This window comes from Zonotrichia leucophrys, chromosome 4 (assembly GCF_028769735.1).
Source record: "Zonotrichia leucophrys gambelii isolate GWCS_2022_RI chromosome 4, RI_Zleu_2.0, whole genome shotgun sequence".
NCBI classification, from domain to species: Eukaryota; Metazoa; Chordata; class Aves; order Passeriformes; family Passerellidae; genus Zonotrichia; species Zonotrichia leucophrys.
In genome coordinates, this window is record NC_088173.1 from 1597410 (window position 1) to 1622527 (window position 25118).

Consider the following 25118-nt stretch of genomic DNA (forward strand, 5'->3'; position numbering starts at 1 on the left):
GTCACCATCCCCAACTACCCAGAGCTTGTCAGGCCCACCTGGAGCACTCCTGTGTGCAGCTGTGGTCTCCACAGCCCAAAAAAAGGAACAGATGGACTGGAGAGCATCCAAAGGAGATCCAAGAAGATGATGGAGAACTAGCCCTATGAGGAGAGCTGAAGGAATTATGTCAGTATTTTACTCCCTGGAGAAGGCTCCAGGGGACCTCATCACTGTACATAAAGAGTGGCTGCCAAGTGGATGGAAGCTGACTCTCCACAAGGAGTCACATGGAGAGGACAAGATGCACCAGGGGAAGTTTCATCTTGATATAACAAATATTTTACACTAAGAATGATCAATGCCTGCCCACACATGCACAAATACAGATATTCTAACTGAAATATCTAGATAAATATCCCACTCTAATTGCTGGCAGATTCTTGCAGTTTTGGCATAAACTTGAGTCACAATTCATTGCAGATACTGCCTTTTACAGACTGTAAACAATGTGCTAAAACTTCACCACCAATTTTCTAAAAATACAAAAATAGTAGAAAAATATACCAAAACCCACCAGTAGTTAAGCTGCAATGACATATCTAAAAAAAACCCCAACCTGTTGACTAGGGAAAGTATCTAGTGTAACACTAAGGTTAGTTTTAAGAGTTATTACTTATATTTAAAGTTCTCATTTATTGGCTCTTTATAACCCTAAAACAAAGAAGTAGAGTTTACCATGTACAGTTTACTCTAGGCAGACAAACCCTTGAATAGATTCGTCAGTATTTCTTTCTCCCTGGCACTCTTACAACAAAAACTCCAATGAGACTTGAAATCCACTAATTGTAACTACCCTGGTTCTTCTGTTGTCTCACTTATCTTTCCTTATCATTCCCAAATCAACATTTTTCTTGCATTTTCTAGCTGCAGTCTTTCAGAAAACTTAGGTCCAAACTTTGAGCATATCAAATTATTCTTTGCTGAGAAAGCTGACTACTGGTATGGGCATCTCAAGTCTGGATACTGCCTAATGAATATTTTGAAAAAAAACATCTTCTGAACTGGGCTGAAAAATTAATTTCTTGACCACCAGACCTCTGGGACTAGAAAGAGGAACATTTTACAAAGATCAAGTACTAATGATATCAAACTTTCCTTAGCAAAACCATTTGAGAACCCAAACCACTGGTCTGAACACTGCTTTGGCATCCATAGAGTTGGAATTTTCTCCCTGGTTCTCCATTTGGAAAACAATAAATGTACATTTCTACAGAATTCCATACATTCAACACTCCATTGTTTCAAATCAATTCCATCTGTGCTATTTAATACGCAATTAGTTCAACATTACTGCTGCAGTTAAACTGGTTTTGCTATCACAGCTAAATTTTCTGAAGATATTCCCAAAACATGCTGCAATCTGACAACATGACTGTCAGTCTCAGTACTGATTATTAAATAGCACGAAGAAATTGTTTATGTTTCACAGGAGGATGAAAGACCACATAAATGTATTTCAAGAATTCTATCTTCTGCCAATTATTTCTCAGATAAAATTGCAAATGTTACATTTAATGTCTAATTGTTGTTAAGTGTAAACAATAAGAAATTAGATACATTAGAAGTGCATATTTCAGATGAAAAAGAAACAAACTCCCAAATTAGGTATTATTGTGGATATTCATATGGCATCATGGAAAACCCAGTTATTTCAGAAAAGAACATTTTAGAGATTATCTTTGCAAGGAACATGTTTGTTGCAGTAAACAAATAATGCAACTCTAGAGAAGCTGTTTAATGGCCAAATAAAGCCATCTAAAGAGAGAACAGAGGAACACCTAAAAATAACACATTCTCAAAAATTACACAAATAGATGCAGTGAATATTACATTTCTATGTACAAAGATCTAGAAACATACTACTGTGAAGTAGTTAGAACTTTACAGTTGCTGTTTTCTTTTATTTCATTAAAACAAGCTGGTTTTAAACCAAGTCTTTCAAAAGGGGAAACTCCTGTCATTGCAGTCAAGCAGGCATTTTGCTGGTTTGTTTTACTAGACCACAAACTACGTCTCTGGTAATATCCATCAGATTGCAGAAAAATGGACAGCTTAGATTTCATCAAGCCACCCAGGGATGATGCAATGCTGTTTCTCAGTGGACAAGAACACTGAGAATTTAATACTGGTAGAAGCAATACTACAAGTAACAATGAGAGGTTTATTTAGGCTGGTGTGTCCTTCAAGTTCAATTTTTTAGAGTTTTGTATTTTTCAAATAAGGGCAGAAAGATGCAACAAAAACTCTTCTTAATTGTTTTATTTTTAAAATACATTTTCTTTTGACTGTTCTTCAAACAAAACCCAATTTACCTGCATGTGCAAATACTGCCTTAAAAATCAAACTTCCTTACTCCTAACTACCAATACAGTGCCAACTGCAGCACCAATGGACAAAGGCAGTCCAGTAAGGCCTTCCAAAGAGGTGGTGCATCTAATCAAGGCTTATTCTCCCTGCTCCAGTTATTCCTGAAGAGTCACTGAGGCTACACCTACCATCCATTCAGACAGCCCTGTGTGAAACAGTCTTCAATGCACAGAGTACTTGGAACAGGGCGACTGCTGCATGCAGGTAAATTGGGTTTTGTTTGAAGAACAGTCAAAAGAAAACGTATTTTAAAAATAAAACAATTAAGAAGAGTTTTTGTTGCATCTTTCTGCCCTTATTTGAAAAATACAAAACTCTAAAAAATTGAACTTGAAGGACACACCAGCCTAAATAAACCTCTCATTGTTACTTGTAGTATTGCTTCTACCAGTATTAAAAAAGCCATCTTATCTCCTCTTTTTATCCCCAAACCTAGATGAAATCTCAAAATCCTGAAGTTCAAATGAAGTTCTGGGGAAAAAAAAACAAATGAAAAAGAGAGGACAAGAAGCAGTGAAGAATGAAGTAGTGGTATTTCATCAGCTGAAGTAGTGGTATTTCAATCTGTCTGTACCAGGGCAAAAATGTTATTGCATACAGTGCATGCAATACATCTCATACATGTATGTTATGCAAACAGTGAAAAATGCAAAGATTTCATGTTTTAGTTACATTTTTCTGTCCTAACTTTAATTACATTATCACTCTCAATAAGTGCTTTGAGTAAAACTAAAGTTAAAACTTCCATACAGTTTCAGAAGATGAGAATATAAAATAGGATTGCTAAAAACACCAAGGTCATGGTTTCAATCCCTGTATGGGCCATTCACTTAGAAACTGAGCTCCACGACGTCTGTGGGGCCCTTCCAGCCCAGAACATCCTGTGAAGTCAGAAGCAGCTCTTCACTGTATTCTTACCACTGTTGGCCAGCAATAGGGTGTAAGTTAAACTGTTAACTGGAACATCTTTTATTTTACAAGGCAAAACAAAATGGAAAAGACATGTTTTTAGAAAGCTAAAGGCTGGCTAAGAAAAACATTTGTAACTTGTCAAGATACAACCTGAAGTCTCTTCTGAGAATTGCTACATGGATAAATAAAAGTGAGATCATGGACATATGTAAGTGGTTCCTGCATGCATTAAAAACTTTTCCATAAATAGTTGCCTCATTTGTCACAGCATTGAAGAAAGCTGGCAGGTTAAAAAAAAAAATCAGAAAGCACCTGTTGTTCAAAAGGAAGAATACTCAGAAGTGTTGCTGTCACTTGATTAATTCAATGAAAACTTTTAACCAAGCATAAGTCAGTAGCATTTGTCAAATCTGACTGCAAAGTGATGTTATTACCTCAGAGCGTAAATGCTGGAGAGACTACAGGTAGTGACAGAAACACTCTCATAGTCACTGCTGGAGATGGAGCTGAGGGGGGAATCGCGCAAGCCATCCTGAGAACTGGAAAAACACACGGAGACAAAATGAACTGCTGAAGCAAGCAAAGGCAAAAACAGCATTGACACAAGTCATGGCTTGGCATGGGTCATTCAGAAATAAGAATAAACTGGCACTTGCATTTTTTTGCTCTCCAGATGATGATACAAACCGATTCTGTTTTCTTTCCAAAAGGACAAACAATTCAGCAAAGTCAGTGGGCACACATCTCAGAACATTTTCAATTTAATTCATGCCATACAGTTAAAATACTCAGGAAATAACTGTGAGTCTTACATTTTCATTGGAGATAGAGGGAGTAGCTTGCCCACGCTGCTAAGTGTGGTATAACTTTAAACTGAAGATATAACAAAGTTGAAAGTTCATAAAGTCATCTTGGGTTTCAGGCCAAGGCACAGTAATCTATACACTTCAAAAACTTCTGAATATTGTGACAAGTCTGACCTAGGTTTGCTCCTCATAGGAAGGAAATTCCCCATTGTTTTCTGTTAGAAAACAGAACGTTGACACTTGGGTGATGGAGCTGAATGCACCCACCCCTAAGTTTGCTCAGTCCCTCTAAGTGCCATATATGTACCTCAAATTTTGTGCTTTGAGCCAACAGATACCCAGGAAGGAGCAGTCCCATGGCAAACCACTGACACTTTGTTGGCAGAAATCCACTAACTACTAATTAAAAGGGTATGACTAATTTAAATGAATGGTAGACAACTTGTCTCTGGCATCCCATGACTAAGGAAAAGCCTCTAAAACAACACATCATTTCAGATCTTACATCATATTATCAACATAAACTAGAATTAGAGGAGTAAAAATAGTTTCATAAGCACTTATAAAACTATCTTGTAAACACCAATTTCTTGTTTGAATAACAATTTACTGCTCAGCTACTGGAAATTCCACAAACTGAGAAAAAAAAATAATATGAGATAAGAAAATATGTAATCTTGAGCAGAGATATCAAAGTTGTATTGGCTCTAGGCGGTGCAGAAGATTCACTCAAGCCAGCTGAACTCAAATGTTCAGTCAACAAATCTTTGGACAATACAAAGAGAAACCTAAGAAACATCTCCAGTTAAAAGAGAGATACTTAATATAGGTCAGGGTTATTTCACCTTACTTGTCCACAACTATGAGTAGATTTTTTAATGTCCTTTTGCTTTTTAGATATATGCAAGCCAGTTATGTTTCAAGCTCTTTTTTTCTGCCAAATTTACTATTACAGCTATTTTTTCAGCTAGAAGTCTGGAAGAATGCTTAAGGGGAATTCTTCAAAGCAGTGTATGGAAGGTATGTGCTCTAATCCCACTAAGAAATAATAGGATTTGTTTGCATACCTCCCACTAATCACCTGGAAAATGTACCCCTTCATGTTTCTCATTTCTGACTGCCAATCTGAAAATAAATCCCAAGTGTACCATGCTTTAGTTGAAAGGAAAGACTTCACAACCAGAAAATAATTTTATCAGACTAGAACAAAAATCTATTTAACTTGCTTTCGTTTTATGTAATTTCCCTTGCTAATTCTGCTCATTATGAAGAGATATATGCATTTAAACAAAGGCTTACTCTTTTATAGCTCATCACCTTTACCCATCCAATCTTACAATATGGTCATGCTACTAAAATGTAATTTTACTGTCTGTTTTACAGCAGCTGAGTGACATTAAAAAAACCATTAGCACAATTTCACACCATGATTAGGCAGGTGTGGCGGTGTGCTCAACCCCCCCTTTCCTTTTGAAACAAAAGCAAGAAATGGCAGTCTGAATGTCTGTACCCAAAATGGGCTCTGGGGAGACAGGTAACACCACAGGAGCCAAGGGCCATAAATCTTGCACAGCAGCTGGGGGCTACCTGAGCACACACCAGCCCAAGTACAATGGGTGTGCAAACATGACTGTAAGTCACTCATTTCAGCCCAAAAATAGTGGACAGGCCAGGGCCTGCTGAGCTCTCCTGTGGGGCAGCAGCCTGCATGCCAGGATCTCCCCCATAGGGATGGATGCCTCTCACAATTAGTCTTCAAGGCTGAGTGAATCCTTATCACAGCAGATACTGAGTAAGTGAAACTGGGAATAGGCATGCTGAAATGTGGATATATTAGCTAAGTGACAAAAAGATTGACTGCGCATATATAAATAATCCTTTAGACATAAACCATTGATCAGGTCTGGGACTAAGTCAGGATCCAGCTCCTCTCTGAGCTGGATATCTCAAGACTCAGTGAAAGAGTCTTCCTGGCAGCTTTGTTTGATCCTGTCCTCCAGGCACTAAATACTGAAGTGTACCTTGTCACTGAACCTTGTTAAACTGCTCTTCCATTTATCATGGAATTTTGTTAACTCATTGTCTCACAGCAAATACATCACTGCTTCTCCCTTGCAAGTCAAGCATGTCACTCTTTTGTTCAGAATAAACTAATCTTTGAACAGCACAATCAGGAAACAAGAAAAAGTAGCAAACTCAGCATCTTCTTGTATGCTCTTCCACCTCTCCACCATTTCCAGATTTTTCCAGTGTAACAATCCTGCCAGCTGATTTGGGTAGTAATCATTTTTCTGAAAGATGTCAGGTTTGCTGTCCTTGAGTGCTTTCTGTGAAGCTCTGCCTGCTATATTTGCAGTCCAATCAAAATATCTCAGTTACCAGTATTTAAGCACTTAAATTCAGTTTTCTTAGGTTCTTAGTTTTCTACTTTGTTTTAAAGAATTTAAGACTTAAAGTTCTTACAGAGAGCCCAAAGGGCTTACATTTTTCCCAAGAGCTCAAAAGTTCACACATGTTTTTTGGGAGTTCAATGTAAATGCTCTAGGCTAAAACATAAACCAAAGCAAGCACCACCCTAAAGTAACACCTCTCTGCTAAGAGCAGATATTATTTATTACCAACATTGATCCAACACATGAAATCCCTTTCTATCACCAGCTACTTATGTGGAATGGACATTCTGAGAGAGAAGGCAAAGCAGTAAAACACCTTCATGGTTAAGTAAACCCAGTGAGCATGATGAACATGAATGGCCCACAGCCAGCTGGCATTATCAACCATCTCAATGCTATCTTTACTTTGAGCTCTACAAATGTCTTCTCAACAGGCAGCAAGCCTCACCTCATCTCTTCTCCATAGTTCTTTGCCTCTCATTTCAATCTTCTCTCACTCCATGCCAGTTCCTGTCAGCACAACTCCTTCTCACCAGTTTCATCATCTCACCAGTTTTTAAGCCTTGTCTTAACCCAGTTTGCCATTCTAAACTGCTTTATAAATGCCTTCATTTTCCACTTCATTTTTCTCTTGGGACACCAACCGGACCAGGCTGAACAATCTGCTGAGTTCAGGATGAGAAATCCATCCAGTCAGTCATCACTTAGAAATGCAAACTGCTTGAACACACTTGACACAAACCACACTCACAGACATTTGTTTGTTGTAATAAACTATGTGTAGTTTAGGCAATTACAACACAGAAACATTTTTCTCATTCCTGTGTATCCATATAGACTGACTCATTGTACTGGAAACAGTATTTATGATTTACAGTGTTTATTACTGATTCATATTCAGGCTGTAACTCTTCACATAAGAAGTTCTGTGTTTATTTAGTACAAGAAATGGGAATCCAATAATGATAACTGTTTTATACTTTCTAAGTGTTATACTAACCAGCTTTTTAAAAAACTCCTTAATAATCACTGCTTTCCCTCTGAGTACACACAGTCTTGGGATAACTGTAGTTTTTTTTCTTATTAGTATCTGGCTGAAGATCCTCTCTGCTTTTCTAAGGTGGTGGTAGATCCTGAGGTGAATTGACCTGTTTTTCCCATCTCAACATTCCCATTACTAACTGATGATGGCTCAGCACACACACTCATTAGCACAACTATAAGAGATACTCTGTGCATAAAGTCACATTCTGCAGCTGGGAGCTGCTAACCCTTCCTTCCCACATCAGCCCACAGCTGACCTGAGCTTCACGACATCATGCTCATTTGCAATAATGTTGTTTTGGATTGGGACTCATAGGCCTGCTTAAAGTGGGGAACGTGGCAAAAGTTTCTTTCGTTTGTAGATTTTAAATGCCTACAGTGCTGCTTTGAAAATTGCATTCTGGCACTGGATAAAACCACAATCCATGCTCATCAAAACACAATTCTTCAGCACTTCTGACAAAATTACAGAATAAAGATTTGAGGACATGGATCAAAGTGCCATGGGATGATATGGCTGCCTCTTTTCATGGAATACCGGCAGACTGAACCAATGAACCCTTCACTGAAAGCTGTTGGTCACCTTTTCTAACTATTCTAAAAAGAAAAAACAAACTGAAAGCCACCTTTATTTTATCCATGCTTTTTTCTACTGGAATGTGTTTCTAGCCTCTCACATTTAATTAAACCTCTGCTTCAGGGGACAGTTCCTTCATGAATGCTACTAATTGAATACAATTACATTTCATATTACAATAGCTAATTGGCACAAGTATTGTTTGACTGGCTCACTACATGAGGGCTGACTAAAGCCTCATGTGTCACACCAAATCCATTCAAAAATCATCTTTTAAAACTTTTTAACTTGTTATTTCAGGAATCCCTACTTTGAAAGCTAATATGGTTCCCTGCTTTAATTGATATTTGGACCTAGTAAAAGGGAAGCTGGTATAAAACAGTGACACCAAAGCTTCATAACAGCAGTGGTGTTATAGGATACTGCACAAAATCAGAGTTCAACAGGCAAGGTAAAACACTGCCATTTCAAATTTGAGACCTGTGCTGTTAAAAAGAAGGGGAGGAAGAACTGAAACAATTAATTTATATTGAATCTGAATTTGGCTAGTTGCACAAAGGCAATAAACAGAACACTAGAAGGGGAACAAAGAACTTCAATCAACAGCCAGATAAAGGATTGCTTAAGGGAAGTTTTGCAGTTAAAAGGCTGATGTTTGATTCCCAATCAAGTACTATTTGCTTTTTGCTAAGAAGACTATTTGATGAGAATTTTTCTTTCTCCTGAACAGCCAGTTAAAAGACTAATCAGTACAAGACAATAAACAGACATTTTTGTTTACGTGAACTTGTACAGCTGTCCCTAATTTTTCATAGAAAAGCCAACATTTTCATGTAAAAATATACACCATTTTATTAAATCTTACTGTGAAGACAATATTCTAGAAAACCATAAATTTAAGACATTTAATCAAGTTCATTTGAATTTTAATATCAATTAATTTAGTTTTGATAAAGGAATACTTGTAGAAAAGCTAGAAACTCAGACAAGCTAGCAAGGTACTTGTTGTTAATTTGGTTTTGTTTTTTTTTAGCAAATGTTAGCCATCCTCCAAATACAAATGGCTGAATGGCTGTTTTCCATGCATTTATAAAGGTGGAATGACTTATCTTCAAGTTACTGCACAGAAAATACGCACACATCACATGTTGCTAAGGAGTGAACAAAATACAGGCCAAAAAAATCAAAATTAGAAACCAACTGTCTGAAACAGGTGTTCATTTTTTAATGAAGTTATTCTAATATGTTGAGGAAATAAGATTTTTAATATATTGCAATAGACTATTGTAATATATAAATATTGTACAATACATACAATTTAGGATTAAAGAACTGAAAGTTTAAGAAAAGAGATAATTTGAACACCAAGCTCAAGAATAAATTATTCCTCTTATTCTAGAGTTGCAATATAGATCAACAAATAGCAAAACATGCTCTTCCAGGGACACCTCATTCTTCCTCCTCACACTGCAAAAGCCAAAGGCAAAATATTCTGATTTTTAGTCCCCACAAGTAAATGCAAACAATGCCAGCATCCAACAGCTGCTGGACACAGCTGGAGCTTGCCGGAAGGGTGAAGGTAAGAAATTCTCCTCACTACCAACTGCAGCTCCTTTTGAAAACTGTCACTGCAAAAGGCTTCATCAAGAATACATTCAAACAGATCCAGGCAAATGCAAAAAAAAAAAAAAAATTGTAAAACTCAAGGTAGACATTTTAAACAGACCTGCAGTGGAAAAGAGAAACTACACTTCATAATCCCTTTTTTAATATCAGAACTGTTCTGAGGTCAGTATTGTAGATAAACATGCAATGGAACCAGGTATTTAAGACTAAAACATGAAAACACCAGCATTTTATGACAACATCAAACAAGTTGCCAAACTTCCTAAAACATTAGCAGGTTCACATGGACTCCTCAGCTCCAGAAAGAACAGAAAGACAAATATTTACAAAACACACACAAAAAATATCTTCCCTCTTTGTAGTTTTCTTTCTTCTCTGAAAGAGCATGAATAATTTTACATTTAAATGAACATTTAAAAGAAAGAATTGGTATAGTTTGCTTCCGATTGAAAAACAAGGAATACTAGATAGAGATTTAAAGCCTGGTTTTGGGTTTTACTTACGTTGTTTTTTACTCCAAAACACCAAATGGTGGGGTTTTTTGTAGTTTTATCATCTTACGTTCTATTCTTGCATGGCTTTTCCCCCTTTAACTGTTTGTTTTGTTACATGACAGCCTTTATTTATCACCTTGTCCCTTCAGCAAGTCAGACACTGCATCTTTGCTAATGCTTTTCTCTTATTTGCATCTCATCAGCGCTGCTGCCCAAGACTTGTGTGCTGTTGCTGTTCCATGTCTTTGAGATACAAGCAAATAACAAAGAAAGACATCAAATCAGCTAACACTTAAAAACCCAAGCAGCAGAGACCTGTCAATAGCCAGTGGTGGTTGTCTGTGATGGTGTGACTCCATCAGCCACAAGGGAAGGGCTGTGGGATGCCATTGAGCTGCACTTCTCTAAAGCCTCTGACACAGTCCCCCAGAGCATCCTTGGATGCAAACTGGACAGAGATGGACGCAGGGCATGGACTGTTTATGGATAAGAAATTGGCTAGTCAGATCCAGAGAGCAGTGGGCAATGGCTCAAATCCCAATGGACATCAGTGACAAGTGGTATCCCTCCAGGGACCAGAATTACTTAATATTTTCATTAATGACACAGATGAAGGGACTGGGTGCACCCTCAGCACATGTGCAGCTGACACACCTGAGGGACAGGACTCCATCCCCAGGGACCTGGACAAGCTCCACAAGTGGCCCATGGCAATCTCATGGGCTCTAACAAGACCAAGTGCTGGTGACCCAGGGCAGCTCCCAGTGCCAGCCCAGGCTGGGGATGAACAGATCCAGAGCAGCCCTGAGAAGGACCTGGGGCTGCTGTGGCTGAGGGGCTGGACATGACCCAGCCATGGGCACTCCCAGCCCAGAAACCTCCCTGTCCTGGGCTCACCCAGAGCCCGTGGGCAGCAGGTGAGGGAGGGGATTCTGCCCCTCTGCCCACTCAGGTGAGACCCCACCTGCAGCACTGCCTTCAGCTCTGGGGCCCCACCACAGAGGACATGGGCCTGTTGGAGCAAGTCCAGAGGAGGCCACCAAGAGGGATGGAGCACCTCTCCTATGAGGGTGGGCTGAGAGAATTGGGCTTCTTCAGCCTGGACAAGAGAAGGATTCAGGGTGACCTAACTGGGGTCTTCCAGTACCAGAAGAGAGCCCACAGGAAGGATGGAGAGAGACTTTTTACAAGAGCAGGGAGTGACAGGATGAGGAGGGGTGGCTTCCAACTGCAGGAGGGAAGGTTTTGATTAGATAGAAAGAAATTCTTTGCTGAGAGGGTGGTGAGGCACTGGCACAGGTTGCCCAGAGAATCTTCAAGGGTCCCATTCCTGGAAGTGTTCAAGGACAGTTTGGACAGGGCTTTGAGCAATCTGCTCCATGGAGGTGTCCCTGCCCATTGCAGTTGTTTGGAACAAGATCTTTAAGGTTCCTTCCAACCCCAACTATTCTATGATTCTATGAAATCTTTAGTAGAAGTGTGTTTGATCTTTATCTTAAACTCCACTGAATTTTGAGGCTAGACAGAGAAGCCTGAAATACCAGCTATTTCAGATACAAGGATTATTATGGTAAACCTTTCTGGATCACAGAAATTACACCTATAATGTCATATTGTGTAGTAAAATAGTTTAGACTTACTAAAACAAATGGTTTTATCACAACAGTCACATTTGAGAGCTGCTTTATTCAGAAAAGGGAAAAAAAATTTTCTTCTACCTGGTGACTTACAGTAACTAGAAAGTAAATACATTTATCAACTTGATAAATGAGCCTATCCTGCAGCTATTCCATGTGTATGAGATTGCTTATTGTTCTAGCTAATGGGTCCATCATTCTGAAAATAATCTACTGTCTCCAACATTTCCCCTATGGTTAAGCTGGCATTCACAAGCATGTAATAGGGAGCAGTCACAGAAGCCTAATGTGATCTGCAAATTTAAAAATATCATCAAAAAGTAGTGATTAGTCATTGCCCAGGCAGCATGAGTAAGGAAAGGTCCACAAGTTCTGGAAGTGAATTATCTCTTTTCCTGATAACATGACTAGTGATTCACAGGCAAGACCCCAATCATATATATATATATATACACATATACATACACACATTTAAGGCAAAAATAGGATCTATCCACATATAACTTTTTAATCTAGTTCTCAGTAGAACCCCAGCATCTCCATCTTTCACAGAATATACCTAAGGAGTTCTATTAGAATGCTTCCAAATAAAGTAGCAATAACCTAGTAACAAAATACCTCCATCCCTACTGCTCTACTGCTGCAAAGGTGGAATACTTGACAACTCAGAACAGATGTACTGTAGTCTCAAAAATGAATACAGCTAATTAGAAGTAATCAACAAAGTATCTGTGTAAAAGGCTATGGTGAAAACAGAAAATCCAACTAATGTGTGAACAAGATATTTAAAAACATTCACCCAAGAGTTTTAGAACTCAAGAATGAATAAGATGAATTATTAGGCTCTCCTTTAAAACTTCCCTGATGCCTGGAGTCTAAAGCTGGCCATCCCTAAAAAAAAGGACTCCATAGGGATTCAAACAGCTCTAGCTCTGCGAGCCTGATTATCATACCAAGCAACTTTAAATGTATCCAAAGCTAAAATAAGTAGACAACAATACGAAGGTCTGTCTGGGAAGACGTAAGGTGACTTCTGCAGAGGGAACCTCTTGGGAGCTCTGTGAAGGGGTCAAGAAGCTTGTGAAGAATGGTGACTCATCTGTCAAGCCTCTGGATTTTCAAACAGGTTCTGTCAAAATACCTCACTTAGGGCTTTTAGGAAAACTAAGGAGCTACAGCACAAGAGGGAGGGACTCAAAAAGGACAGATAATTATTAATCACACATTGGGAGAAGCTGGTAAACAATCACTTCTCAGAAAGGTGCGATTTCATTGTTGAGCACCCTGGGAGCTTTAGTTTTGTGCATGATCTTCAAAAACAGGGAAAGCAATGAGCTCTGACAGGTTACTACCAGAGTAAAATTATTATCAACCAAAAGAGACTGCACAACTGCCCAGCCCCCCAAAGTGCGAGTAACGGGTACTAAAATGGCAAGACTTAACAGGTAAACACATGGAGAACAATTTTAGCATCAGATACAGAATGACAGCCTCTGAGACCACAAGCAACATCTTGGGGCTTTAGTAGACAACTTCAAAAAGAGCCTCAGCACACCACTTAGTAAGAATTCCAAGTCAAACACTGAAAATCATTGAAAAACAACTATGCCACTGTGCACATCCACAGTTCGCTCATACCTTGAGTAAGTGCAGTTCTGATTCACTTAATTGCCAAGAGGAAATGCTATAATTGAAAATTGCTTAGGGCAAGAGATAAGGCATGATCAAAGCTATGGACAATCTGTGGACAACTTCTGAACAAGTAGGCTCTGACTTTTGCAATCTGAAAAAGTAACCACATTGACAAAACGTGGCTTAGGTCTACAAAATCACAACAGGCAAGCGAGGCCAGACAGGAATCAGGAGCACACAAAAGCAAACAGGAAGACAGACTTACAGAACTCCCTGTAAAAGGATAATTCTCACATAAAGTTTTAAACAATATTAGCAGAGGCTGGATAAGACAGTGGATAAGTTACTACATTCATAAAACATGCGAAGCTGAAATAGCAGCTTACAGATATATATAATTTTATTAAATTTTCCAGACCTGTTCTCAAAAATTCATTTACTATCCTACTCAAGGCAAAAACTGGTAGACAAAGAGTCTGAATTTTGTATTATTTATGAGAAAACTGATTAGACACAGTGATTACTTTTACATAGTATTCCATTTGAAGTGCTGCAAAATCATGGAATGTCAAAGGGATTTGTGAATTACATCTTAAAATGAAGTCCACTTAGAAACCCTGTTGTAAGGCCTTGAATATGATCATACTTGCAAGCCTAAGATAACAAATAGTCAGAATAATGAAAAAGATAAGTCGAGTTTTGGGCATGCTAAGTCATATTTAACCTGTAAAAGCAATTAGGTCCAGGCCAAAGAACTCATGATTCTATTTCCACTACCAATAAAATATTTCATAATTCAATTGGTACACTTATTTCTGTAGCTTTTATATTGTGGTTATGCTTTGTGGTTCAAGCTACCTCCACTGTGTTACCCTGAACTCTGTGAACATAACAAAATGGGAGAGTCTGCATCACACACACACAGAAAGCCAGCTGTCACAGAAACACAGAAAACAAAGGTAACTTATCTCTAATGTCTTCCCTCTGCTTAATGATATTAAAACTTCAGGGCAACTAAGAATTCACTACAAAACAGGTTATCCTCTAAACAGTAAACCAAAATGAAGTCAGGTTTTCTACTGATCTATGTAAGATCCCTTGTGTCTAATCAAAGTTGAGCTGAAGTGTGGCATTTTCTTTGTTACAAGTATTATGATGTCATCTCCCTGTTATCAAGTTAAGTTCCTTACTGTCATTAAATATACAGAACCCTAATCCATGACCTCCACTCTTCTATCAACATTGGCTGAAATGGTCCAACAGGTTTAAGAGCCACCTCTGCACTTTGTCAGGCTCCTTCAGCACACACACATCCACAGGTACACTTGTGCCCAAAGGCAACATGGTCACATCAACCCCTTTCTCTCAAATGAAGCCAAGGTAAAATGTGTTTAGATAACAATTTAATCCCATGCACTGATGCAAAAGTTAACTTTTTAGTATTTGCCAGACACACTTCTCCTATAAAACAGCAGAGGACAAGGGAAGTAATGACCCAGTACTGTTTAGCAGCAGTGCCCTCCTGGATACATTAAGCAGGTAATGTAACATTGATTTCAATGATACAGAGACACTGGATGATTAAAATTCAGATCTCCAAATCTTTTGCAGTAAAGCTGAGGTCCAATAAAAAGCTACCTGCATGAAAAAATATTTATGGATAAATTCCTTAATCCTGCAACACTATTGTCCTTAAAATCAACATTAACGATACACCAATCACTGCAGTAGAAGGGTACAGGAATTTATGTACATGTAAATTACTACCAAGACATCAAGTTACTCTTACCTTGAACTAGATCTTGACTTTACATCTTCCTTTGCTGTCCTTTCACTACTGGCATCTTCATTGTAGTCCATTTTTTTATCACACGGTTGTTTCCTCTTCTCCCACTTCTTCTGCTGACTTGAGATGCTCTCTGCTTCTCCTTGGGAGTCACTTTCTACTTCTACCTGTGAACCTGAGGAATGTGCCAGGCACTTAGAGGAGGTTGGCAGTTTTTGTTCTTCACTGCCAAAGTCTCTTTCTGCTAACAAAGCAGAAGTTTCAGGTTTTAATGTTTCCTGCTCAGGGACTGAACTGTCCAAGTTATCTACATGGTCCATTTCCTTAGACTTTACTAATGTGTATGAAGCATTTACAACACCTCCTGCAGAATGTTTAGTCTTTAAACCTTCAACACCGTCCTCCCTGCTGTCTTCACAGCTGCCACAACACACACAGGAATTAATCAGACAGTTTGTGGCAGCTATACTGAGTTTATGGGACTCATCCTCCTCCTCATTTGCTAATGGATTAGCAGATCCAGGAATACAGCTAATAGCTGCTTCTGGGGTTGTTACTGGGGATTCTGAGCTAGAAGGAGATTTAGGATTGAATATTACAGTAGCAGATATTTTCATTCCCCCTGTCCTGTGCGCTATCACTTCCGCCGTTTCCGCGTCGTCGGCATACGCATCCCAGCCATTGAGGTATAACTGTGAGTCTGCCCCTTCCAGACAGCTGCAGGAGTTTGGAACTGAAATGCCAGGCATCTGTTTTCCATCTTCAACATTGTTATTATTGCTTAAGTCACTTTCAGCATCTTTTAAAAGCAAAGTTTCCTCGGTCTGATGGCCATTCTCATAAAGCAAAGCATCTCTATATTGCAGGTTCTGCTTTGAATCGTGGCAAGGGTTATTCACCCAAGCAAAAGTATCACTTACTGAATCCAACCCTGCCAGGGCTTCTCCTGCTCCATCTAGGTCATCCATAAAAAACACTCTGTCCTCTTCATCAGTTAAGTTGTCAAGATGGTGTCTTGTTGGTGAAGCTTCAGCACTAGAACTGTTTCTTAGGCCAGCTCTGTGAGCTGGAGACTGACAGATGCTCGGGGGGGAAAGCAGAGAAGACATTTCATCGCCGACTCTGTGCACCATCCTGTTCAGCTGCTCCAGCTCCTGCTCATCATACTGCATGGAACAAGCCAGCTCAGCCTCGGTGTTCTCAGCTTTTGCTGAAAGTTCCTTTGGAGGCAAAGCTGCAGTTATGCCTGGCGCAATGACAGAGGGTACCTCAGGATCTGCTCTGACAGGAAAATCCACATCTTGGGAGATGCACAGGTTACGTTCCAGTGTGTGCAGCTCATCCTCGGTCAGCGTCTGAAGGAGATCCCTGAAAAAGGAGAAATACACACATCACTTGTCATTTACAATCATGAGGCATTGATATCACAGATTTTAAAAAAGTTTTTACTGTTAGTGCAGAAATCCAGAACTTGAGGGCACAGAATACTTTTGACTGTGTTATTCAGTGCATTTGGCATTCATATCCAGAGCATGTGACTACTGATGCCTGAATTTGAGATTACTCATGCAAATAGAGAGCATAAAATTATATACATGCTTGCAGTGAAGCCTCAAAATAAACCAAAACACACACAAAAATGGAAATTTTCCCCTCCCCATCATTTATAGTGAAAATGTCACCCACAATTAGATTTATTTCATCATTTTACTTTTTTAATTCACAAATTTGACTTTGATTAGCAAACCAATTTTCCATCCCTCAAGTTGATTCAGAAAATTATTCTGCAAAAGTGTACTGCAGAAGTTTCACAGCATTACACTGTCAGATAAAAGAATTCAATAAAACAGTAATATTGCTTATGCACCACTGGTATCTGGAAGCCAGATCACTGAAACTGGGATTGGAAGTTGGCTCTCTCCTGCCTCAAACATTGAACTCAATCTTCTAGCTTTGTCTGGCATAAACTTCATTTTCTTCGCAGTGGCTACTATGGGGCTGTGTTTTGGATTTGTGCTGGAAGCAGTGCTGATAACCCAGGGGTGTTTGTGCTGTTGCTGCCCTGGGCTCACACACAGCCAAGGCCTCTCCTGCTCCTCACCCCACCCCAGCAGCGAGGGGCTGGGGGTGCACAAGGAGCTGGGAGGGGACACAGCTGGGGCAGCTGGCCCCACATAACCCGAGGATATTCCACACCACATAGATGGCACCAGGTCAGGATATAAAGCTGGGGAAGGAGGAGGAAGGGGGGTTGTTTGGAGTGGTGGCATTTGTCCTCCCAAGGCACCCTTACGTGTGATGGAGCCCGGCTGTCCTGGGCATGGCTGAATTCAGCCTGGGAAAGTGCTGAGTTTATTCCTTGCTCTGCTTTGCTTGTCTGGGGCTTTTGTTTTATCCATTAAACTGTCTTTATCTCAACCCATGACTTTTCTCTCTTCTACTCTTCTGCTTCTCTCTCCAGACCCACTGGAGGGTGAGCAAGTTGGCTGCACGAGGCTGAGCTGTCATCCAGGGTTAAACCACAACACCAGGTCATTAAGGACTAAATAAAGCTCCTGCATGATGTTAAGGACAAGGCAGGGCTGGAAGCAAACACTGAGCAATTCAGCAAACTGTGTTTTCTATAGACATGCAGCATCTCCAGTGTTACCAAGTGTCCTCAGTACTGCAGTTTGGGACTATGGGCACCTGAAAACAAAGTGTTATTAAGTGCTTGATAACTCAAAAACAAATCTGCAGACACAGCAGCATGTAATCTTAGGCCTGAATTTGATTTACATTATCCTTCTCAATAAGAAGTCACATATACAAATATCCTCTGTCAAGAACTGCTGCTACTATTTCCTAAGATCAGTAAGTGTATTTTAGCATAAAAGAATGGATGGGAAAAGCAAAACCTGTTCAACAGAGGTTAGGAGTCCATTATTCCTCATGTGTTTAGGAATAATTTGTAAGCAGGTAACATACAGCTGTTAGTAGTAGTAATAATAATAATAAGCACATATTAAAAGAATTCCCTTAAAAGAGTAACTTTGGTATAAAAAAGAGGCCAAAACCCACCATTCAGTACATCTCACACCTTGATTTCCAGTAAATGGTTTACATTCTTAACTTTCTAACTCAAAGATCAAATATTTTTGCAAGTACTACCAATTTTTCAAATAGCTCAAAATGTACATTACATGACTAGTATCTGACCTGTATACCAGCGACCTACAGTTTGAAAAAGCTAACAGTTAAGACAAACATTTTCAAGTCAGAAAAAAATTATGACTATGTACATTCCACACAATTAACATTTTATTTCTTTAAAAAAATCTTGCTTTATATGAGTAATATGACCTTGAAAAAAGTTCTAAGTTTCCAGTAGTACCACTTGTAAGAACAATTGCAGTATTGCATCCCCCCTCTTCACGCTCTGTAACTGAGAAGTCAGAATTTCCTAGAATCATTCTATCTGCATCTTCAAATCTAAGGTTTGACCATTTTTTTTAGTCATAAAAAAATAAGAAAGGAAAATGGGCAACCTTTGTTAGACCCACCTGCCTAATAAGCTATAAAGCAGTATTGCTATTTAACATACTAGAACATTTTAAATACCTATACATTACTTTTGTCTACACAGTAGGTACTGATACCACCTTAATATTACTCAGATCTTGTATTTAACCAGTGTCTGTAAGAGATTAAGCACTTGAACATCGCCTCAAAAACAAACTGAGAATGGCTTAAGTTTTAAGGCCAACATAAAAAAAGTAGAATTATCATCAGTTATTTTGGAAATAATTATACCAATAGGATGGAAAAAAAACATAGAAGAACATTATTGCTGCCATGAGGCTTTGCATTATGAATTTCCATTGTGTTAGTGAAGAAACGCTGATGTAGAATTTTATAAACATAAAGTAATGTGATATTTTTAAAAACAAACAAGAGTAAGCACAGAGATGTAACAGTGAAGGGTTTAAGCTGGTCCCTCACATATTCAAATGCATAAAGACATAGGAAATTTCTGGGTTGGGCCAGGGTCCATCAAGTAGAGAATCCTGGCACCTCATGGGTCCTAAGGAAGAGCAAAAGCACAGGACAGACCCACAGGGGATCCCTGTGAGTGCATCCTCGTGACTGCCAGCAGCCAGGAATCTCTGAACCAAGGCAGCATCCCTGTGCTCCACAATCCACAGGGAGCTTTTCTTGCACAAACTGAAAATTGTGTGTCAGCAACTGAGCAACAGAAAAGTGCTTAAACATCAGCTACCCTTCTCCATACACCACAGTCACACACAAGTTACCAAAACAAGGAAATGAGCAATTTCTACAAACAGAGGCGGCACCAGCAACATGCAAAGGAATTTGCTTTCCATCCAAGCCCATCAGCATAACTGAGAATGATCCACTGGGCCCAGGAAAACCTAAGATTGACTCTTTGGGCATGCAGCATCTATTCTGGGGTTTTATTCAGTACAGAACACCACATGGCAGCACCCAGGATTACTGCATGTCTCGGTGTCCAGAGCTACTCTGCTTCCTTTCCAAAGGCTCAGAAAGCCTGGCTGCTCAGACCTATCCAACACAGGTTTCACACATTCACTGTAAATTCAGGCTTGGAAACACATATTTACTTTATACTAGCTTTATACATGGACTTGAGTAATAAATTCTATTTCTGCCAATAACAACACCCCAAAATTCAAGAGTATGCAGTTTTGAGGATAGTAAATAAAGCCTGGTTAAACAACAACAACCACCACCACCGGCGGAATCAGCTGACAATCCTCATGTCTTTTCAGGTGAGCCAGATCCATGCAGCCTTGGAAGAAGAACATAACCAGCTGAATTACACATGGTAGCCTACCAGCCCTGTAATTTCAGTAGAAAAATAATCCTGCTTTAAATTCAAAGGGAATATGCTCATTTTCCTAATCCAAACACAGGAAATTTTGCTATTAACAAATACAGCTTATTCTAAAAGAGGTTCAAGTAATTACCTTCACTTCTCTGGTTAAAAATTCCCCAGATTCACCAGTCATTTTTAAGGATGACAAATATTTGAACAACAGGTACCTTTTAGAGACACTGTACATTAGATTATACAGGACTCACTGCCAATCTGTCATGTTGTAAAATGACTATGAAGATACTGAAAATGAATGTTAACCAATATATGGAAAGAAATGTGACATTTCACCACTAAAAGCTGAACATCAGGCATCATCAGTAAACTTTAAGCTTTAATTAAACTGTAGCTGCTTCAGTGGTTCATTTCCTTTCTGCTGAAGAAGCTTTAACTCATTGTGCTCATATGGACAAAAAGGATTTCTTCCTCTGCTTACATTATTCAGAAGGCACAGGTAAAGTCAGCTTCTGCAATCCACCCTGAGGAGCAGCAGTTGCACTTTCTTCTCAGAGAGGCTACAGAAAACACTGAATTTTAAGAAGTGCATGTTGAGGTTTCACCTGCTTTTTTACTCTTTTTGGCATTGTATCACAGAAAGGCAATCTAGCTTTAAAAACAGGAGGAACATTCTTCTTTCAGTGGTTACAGCTACTATCAGGAAAACAAAGCAAGTTCTTCAGATGTGCTCTGCCTGTTACAAGCAGCAGCAGAGATTTGCTCTGCCTACTGCAGAACCAATGAACATATTTCATTTCTACTGCCAATACCCAGGGTACAGAAATGACAAAAAAACTTCAAAGACATGAAGCCAGATGTCTTTAAAGACAAGTCCAGCTTAACAGAGGTCAGGGCCACAAACGTGCACATTCCTCAAGCCTCCTCCATTAACTTCCTCCTATTCTGACCAGAATTTTAAACTGCCTTGTTGTCAGAGAACAGCTTAATTGCCATTGCCAGCCTGTGCTTCAGTTCATGCTCCAAAGAGAGCACAACCAGCTGCCCCAAAGGAGCTGCCACTGCAGGTACACAGATGCCACACACATCCCCCCACTCCTGCTGTGCCCTGCTCACCAAAGCCCACAGATGTGTCTGACACACCCACGCTGAGAAACCAACACTGAGATATGTGACAAAATGCACTGACACTCCTTCACTGCCACAGGTTTGAATCAACTCAAAGTTCTGAACGCAGCCACCTCGGAAAAACTAATCCAGTTTTCTCCCAGCACTGTGTACACTTAATTAAAGAAAACAAATCTACACTGCCCCACCCAATTCTTTAAAACACAGAGAGTACGCATACTACATTTAATTTCTAGTCAACGATACAGAAAGGTTTCAGTGTATTTAAAATGGCATGATTCTTGGATTCTGCACCACTTGATGTGCACCTCCTTGATTCTGCACCACCAAAATCCATGGGGACCCTGCCATCACTTGGAATGGTCTAGAAACAAGCACCAGGAAAGCAAAGAGCTCTGAGACAGGGCAGGATAAAGGAGTGCTGCAAAATCCCAAGTTTGCTGACTTTGGAAAATCCCTGTACAGCAGCCTCAAAGGCATATGTAGTACAGGCAGTGTTTTATCACAAGAATGTTCAGTGTGACGGGCCCTCAGTGACACAGCTGTGCACGGAGCAGGTGATGTGAGCTGGGTATTTCCTAAGCAGATTGCAGCAGTTTGGCAGAAATGGTTCAAACACCTTTGTTTCAAAGGCACAGGGATAGCACCACTATATAATTATGCTTTGGTAGATGTAATGCTAATATTTTACATACAAAATAAAAGTCAACACAAGCACCTGGCTTACCAATTAAAACATTCAAAGCCATAATTTGCTGCTCAACCTTTCCAAAAACTCAGCAAGGATCTTTACTGCTTTTTCTCAGAGTCTCAACAATCTCTATTGTTTTCAAAGTTGTCAGCCACCAGTAGGACACCAAAAATTTTCATACCTAATAGATATTTATCTTCTCTGCTAGCTCTGATTTAATTATGTGGATAAACATAATTAAATACAGTACTTATCTTTGCCTTACGGATATTTTAGGATAATACAGTTTTAAAATTAATTACCTGTAATCCTACAAAACAATCAGCTCTATGATGTTACTCCATGAGCTAAAATACTTAGTTGGCTAAAAAGTTACAGAAATTTACAGAGAAATTCACTGGGATGTGATCACATTCTGCAGTAAGATGTTCTATATTCTTACAACAGGCACAGAACTGGAATACAAAAGGCAGCTGTTTTTAACAGTGAACTTCTGAATCTGTTTTCATGCCTTAACTATTGGTGCTGGAGACTGGAGAAAGACTCCAGGGAAAAACACTCTTCCTTTGTTGGGGAGCAGAAGTATTGGTATCAAATATCATTGCATCTTCTTCATAGGTTTCTAAGAACCTTCTCACAGAGTATGGATTGCAGCCTGATGAGTTAAAAAAAAATGATAAGAAAAAAAAACCCTACACAGCTGAGGGACTTTTAAAATTAATTCAATTGCTCTGTATGAACAGCACACTTATTTGCATCTCATAGTTATTTTCATTCAATGTATTTTCCATTCAAGATTATTACTAAAGGATCTTTCTGAGCTCATTTTTTGCCTGTATTAGAGTTCCTTCAATTCAGAGACTGCCAGACCTGGAATTTCATATTACTTCTTGCTTGAATTTTTGCTCTGATAGATGTTATCTCAGTAAGAACACTTTGCCAACTTTGTCTCCCAGACAACTGAAGTCACATTTTTTATTGTTCCCTTCCCTTTACAGAATAAATACAAGTCTTAAAGCATATCAGAACTTTGCCAAAATTGAATATGAAAGATTCCTATTTTTTAAAGTTTGCATTGAAAACTGCAGTTATTGACCAAACAAGGATTTTACAAATTTGTTTTAAAACCCCAGAGCTACATTCACAGTAAAAAATGAAAATTAAATGAAAATTAAATGGGCTGAGCAATACACTGACTTCACTGATTTTCATTTTCCACATTGTGGAATATGAGGAAAATAAAGCAGAAAATACAGATTATGAGAAGAATATTAGCTTTTAAGTATCTTTTTGGCTTTAGACAGCAAGTGGAATGCTGGGGAAAATAACTGCAATAGCCACATATTGGGAATAAGATATTTTAATGTAAACTTCATGGACTTTGCAAGCTTCAGTACCAATAAAGCTTTTTCCTCCTTCTAACTTCAAGTTTTGCCCCTCAGTTCATGTTGTTATTCTTAACCCAGTGTTTTAAACTACCATAATTACTCAAAAAACCCCAACAAACCAAACATATTCATTTGTCAATTTTAATTCTTAGATTTCAATATGAATATCACTAATGTACCTAAAAATAAGACTTCTAGACAAAAATACTAGGAAGCTTTCAAGGGACATACAAGGATGTGGTCTAGATATTTATAAAGGCTAACTTCAGAAATAGCTCCTCTCTGAACCACCCCTGACAGAGCTCACATTCCCTCAGGAGATGCCTCACCTCTAAGGGATGAGAGGAGATCAATCTGGATATAAACTATGTGAAAGCTATTCTGGTATCAGACTGTCACTATGACATCCAGGGAAGGCAATAAACTGCTGAAAATTGGACATAGGGAAAAAACCCCAACCTTTCAAATTATTTCTAGGAACAAAAGTTGCAGTTGCTCTATAAATCTGAATTTTAAGAAAATAACAAGGCTTATGGATTAAGAAAATTTTTTAACACCCAGATAAAATACCGGAAGAGTGAACATAAAGATCCTTTAAAGATATAGCTCAATTTCTCCAAAGTAACAGATCAGTCTTCTAAAAACCTCAGCTAAGGAAAAAAGATTTTAATGTTCTTTATACTTGAGCCAAAGCCCACATCTCCAATGGTAACCCACACTGAAGCATTATGGAAAGAAGTATAAAGTGATTCATCCTGTAAAAAACAAATTTACAATATGAAAAACTGATAGTCATTTCTATTAGGTTAAGAATTATCTGGGTATTGCATCATAGCATAACAAGAAAATGTAATAAGCCTAGTTAAGCAGAAACATGGATGCTAATTAGAAACAGAATCTCCCAAAAATAAACTCTAACTTTAGTACTTCAGGCACCATCTAACCAGAAGGAAAATGTGAAATGCTATAAAATGATGCTCAAAAAAAGAAACTATCACAGAGATTAAAAGTTCAGAAAACTACCATGAAATGAAAACCTACATTTAGTTATTTCATGGGTATATCAGGCTGATGAGAGGAAAATGCTGTTTATGGTTAACACAGCAAACAGAAACACTTTTTTAAGCATTTACGAGTTTTCAGGACTCTGATTTTCACTTCAGAAGAGAAGCAATTACAACTGTCATTTATTACTTGCCTTATTTTTCTTAGCAAAGTGTGAAAAGGTCTGAAGAGCTCAGACATATCTTCTGGTTTATGGTCCAAGTTTAATGGTCCCTCGGAGTAGACAACAAGGCCACTGTAATTCAAACACATGCATGAACACACACAAATGAAAATTTTATTACACAGAGCAACCACTGAATAGTCAGAAAAGCAACTGTACATAAACATTAGAACAACATTTAACTACATCTCGTTATCTTATTTTTGTCCTATTCACCCACAGCTAGAATTAGATGCTATTTAAAGTAACAGGAAAAAGATCCTCTCCACTCTGTTCCCCTTTCTTAAACATGGCAGAAAAAGCAATGGAAACATAAAGGGAAGAACACACATTTATTTCATTGCTGCAGCTGAATTAAAAAAAAAAAAAAACAACAAAACCACAAAGAAAACCCCACAAAGGAAACCTGTTATCAAGTACATTGAGGGAGGGCCACTGATTTGAGATACTGCAGATGGCTTTTCCTTTTCAGTCTATAATTTCAAGGTAAGGTAGCTGACTCCTGAGCTCCTAGT

The 25118-nt window shown here is 38.8% G+C and overlaps 1 protein-coding gene across 6 annotated transcripts in view; it reads right to left on the reverse strand.

The window, feature by feature from the left end:
• ZFYVE28 (zinc finger FYVE-type containing 28) overlaps positions 1-25118 on the reverse strand; it is a 180132-nt gene that overhangs the window by 27520 nt on the left and 127494 nt on the right. For 4 of the 6 annotated variants that reach the window (XM_064710207.1, XM_064710204.1, XM_064710209.1 and 1 more), the window contains 3 exons: positions 24574-24675; positions 15320-16684; positions 3756-3860 (listed from right to left, as the gene is read on the reverse strand). In XM_064710207.1, the coding sequence (XP_064566277.1) occupies positions 3756-3860; positions 15320-16684; positions 24574-24675 (1572 nt within the window). The remainder of the gene's footprint in view (positions 1-3755; positions 3861-15319; positions 16685-24573; positions 24676-25118) is intronic. The other 2 variants (XM_064710206.1, XM_064710205.1) reach the window with 1 other exon arrangement.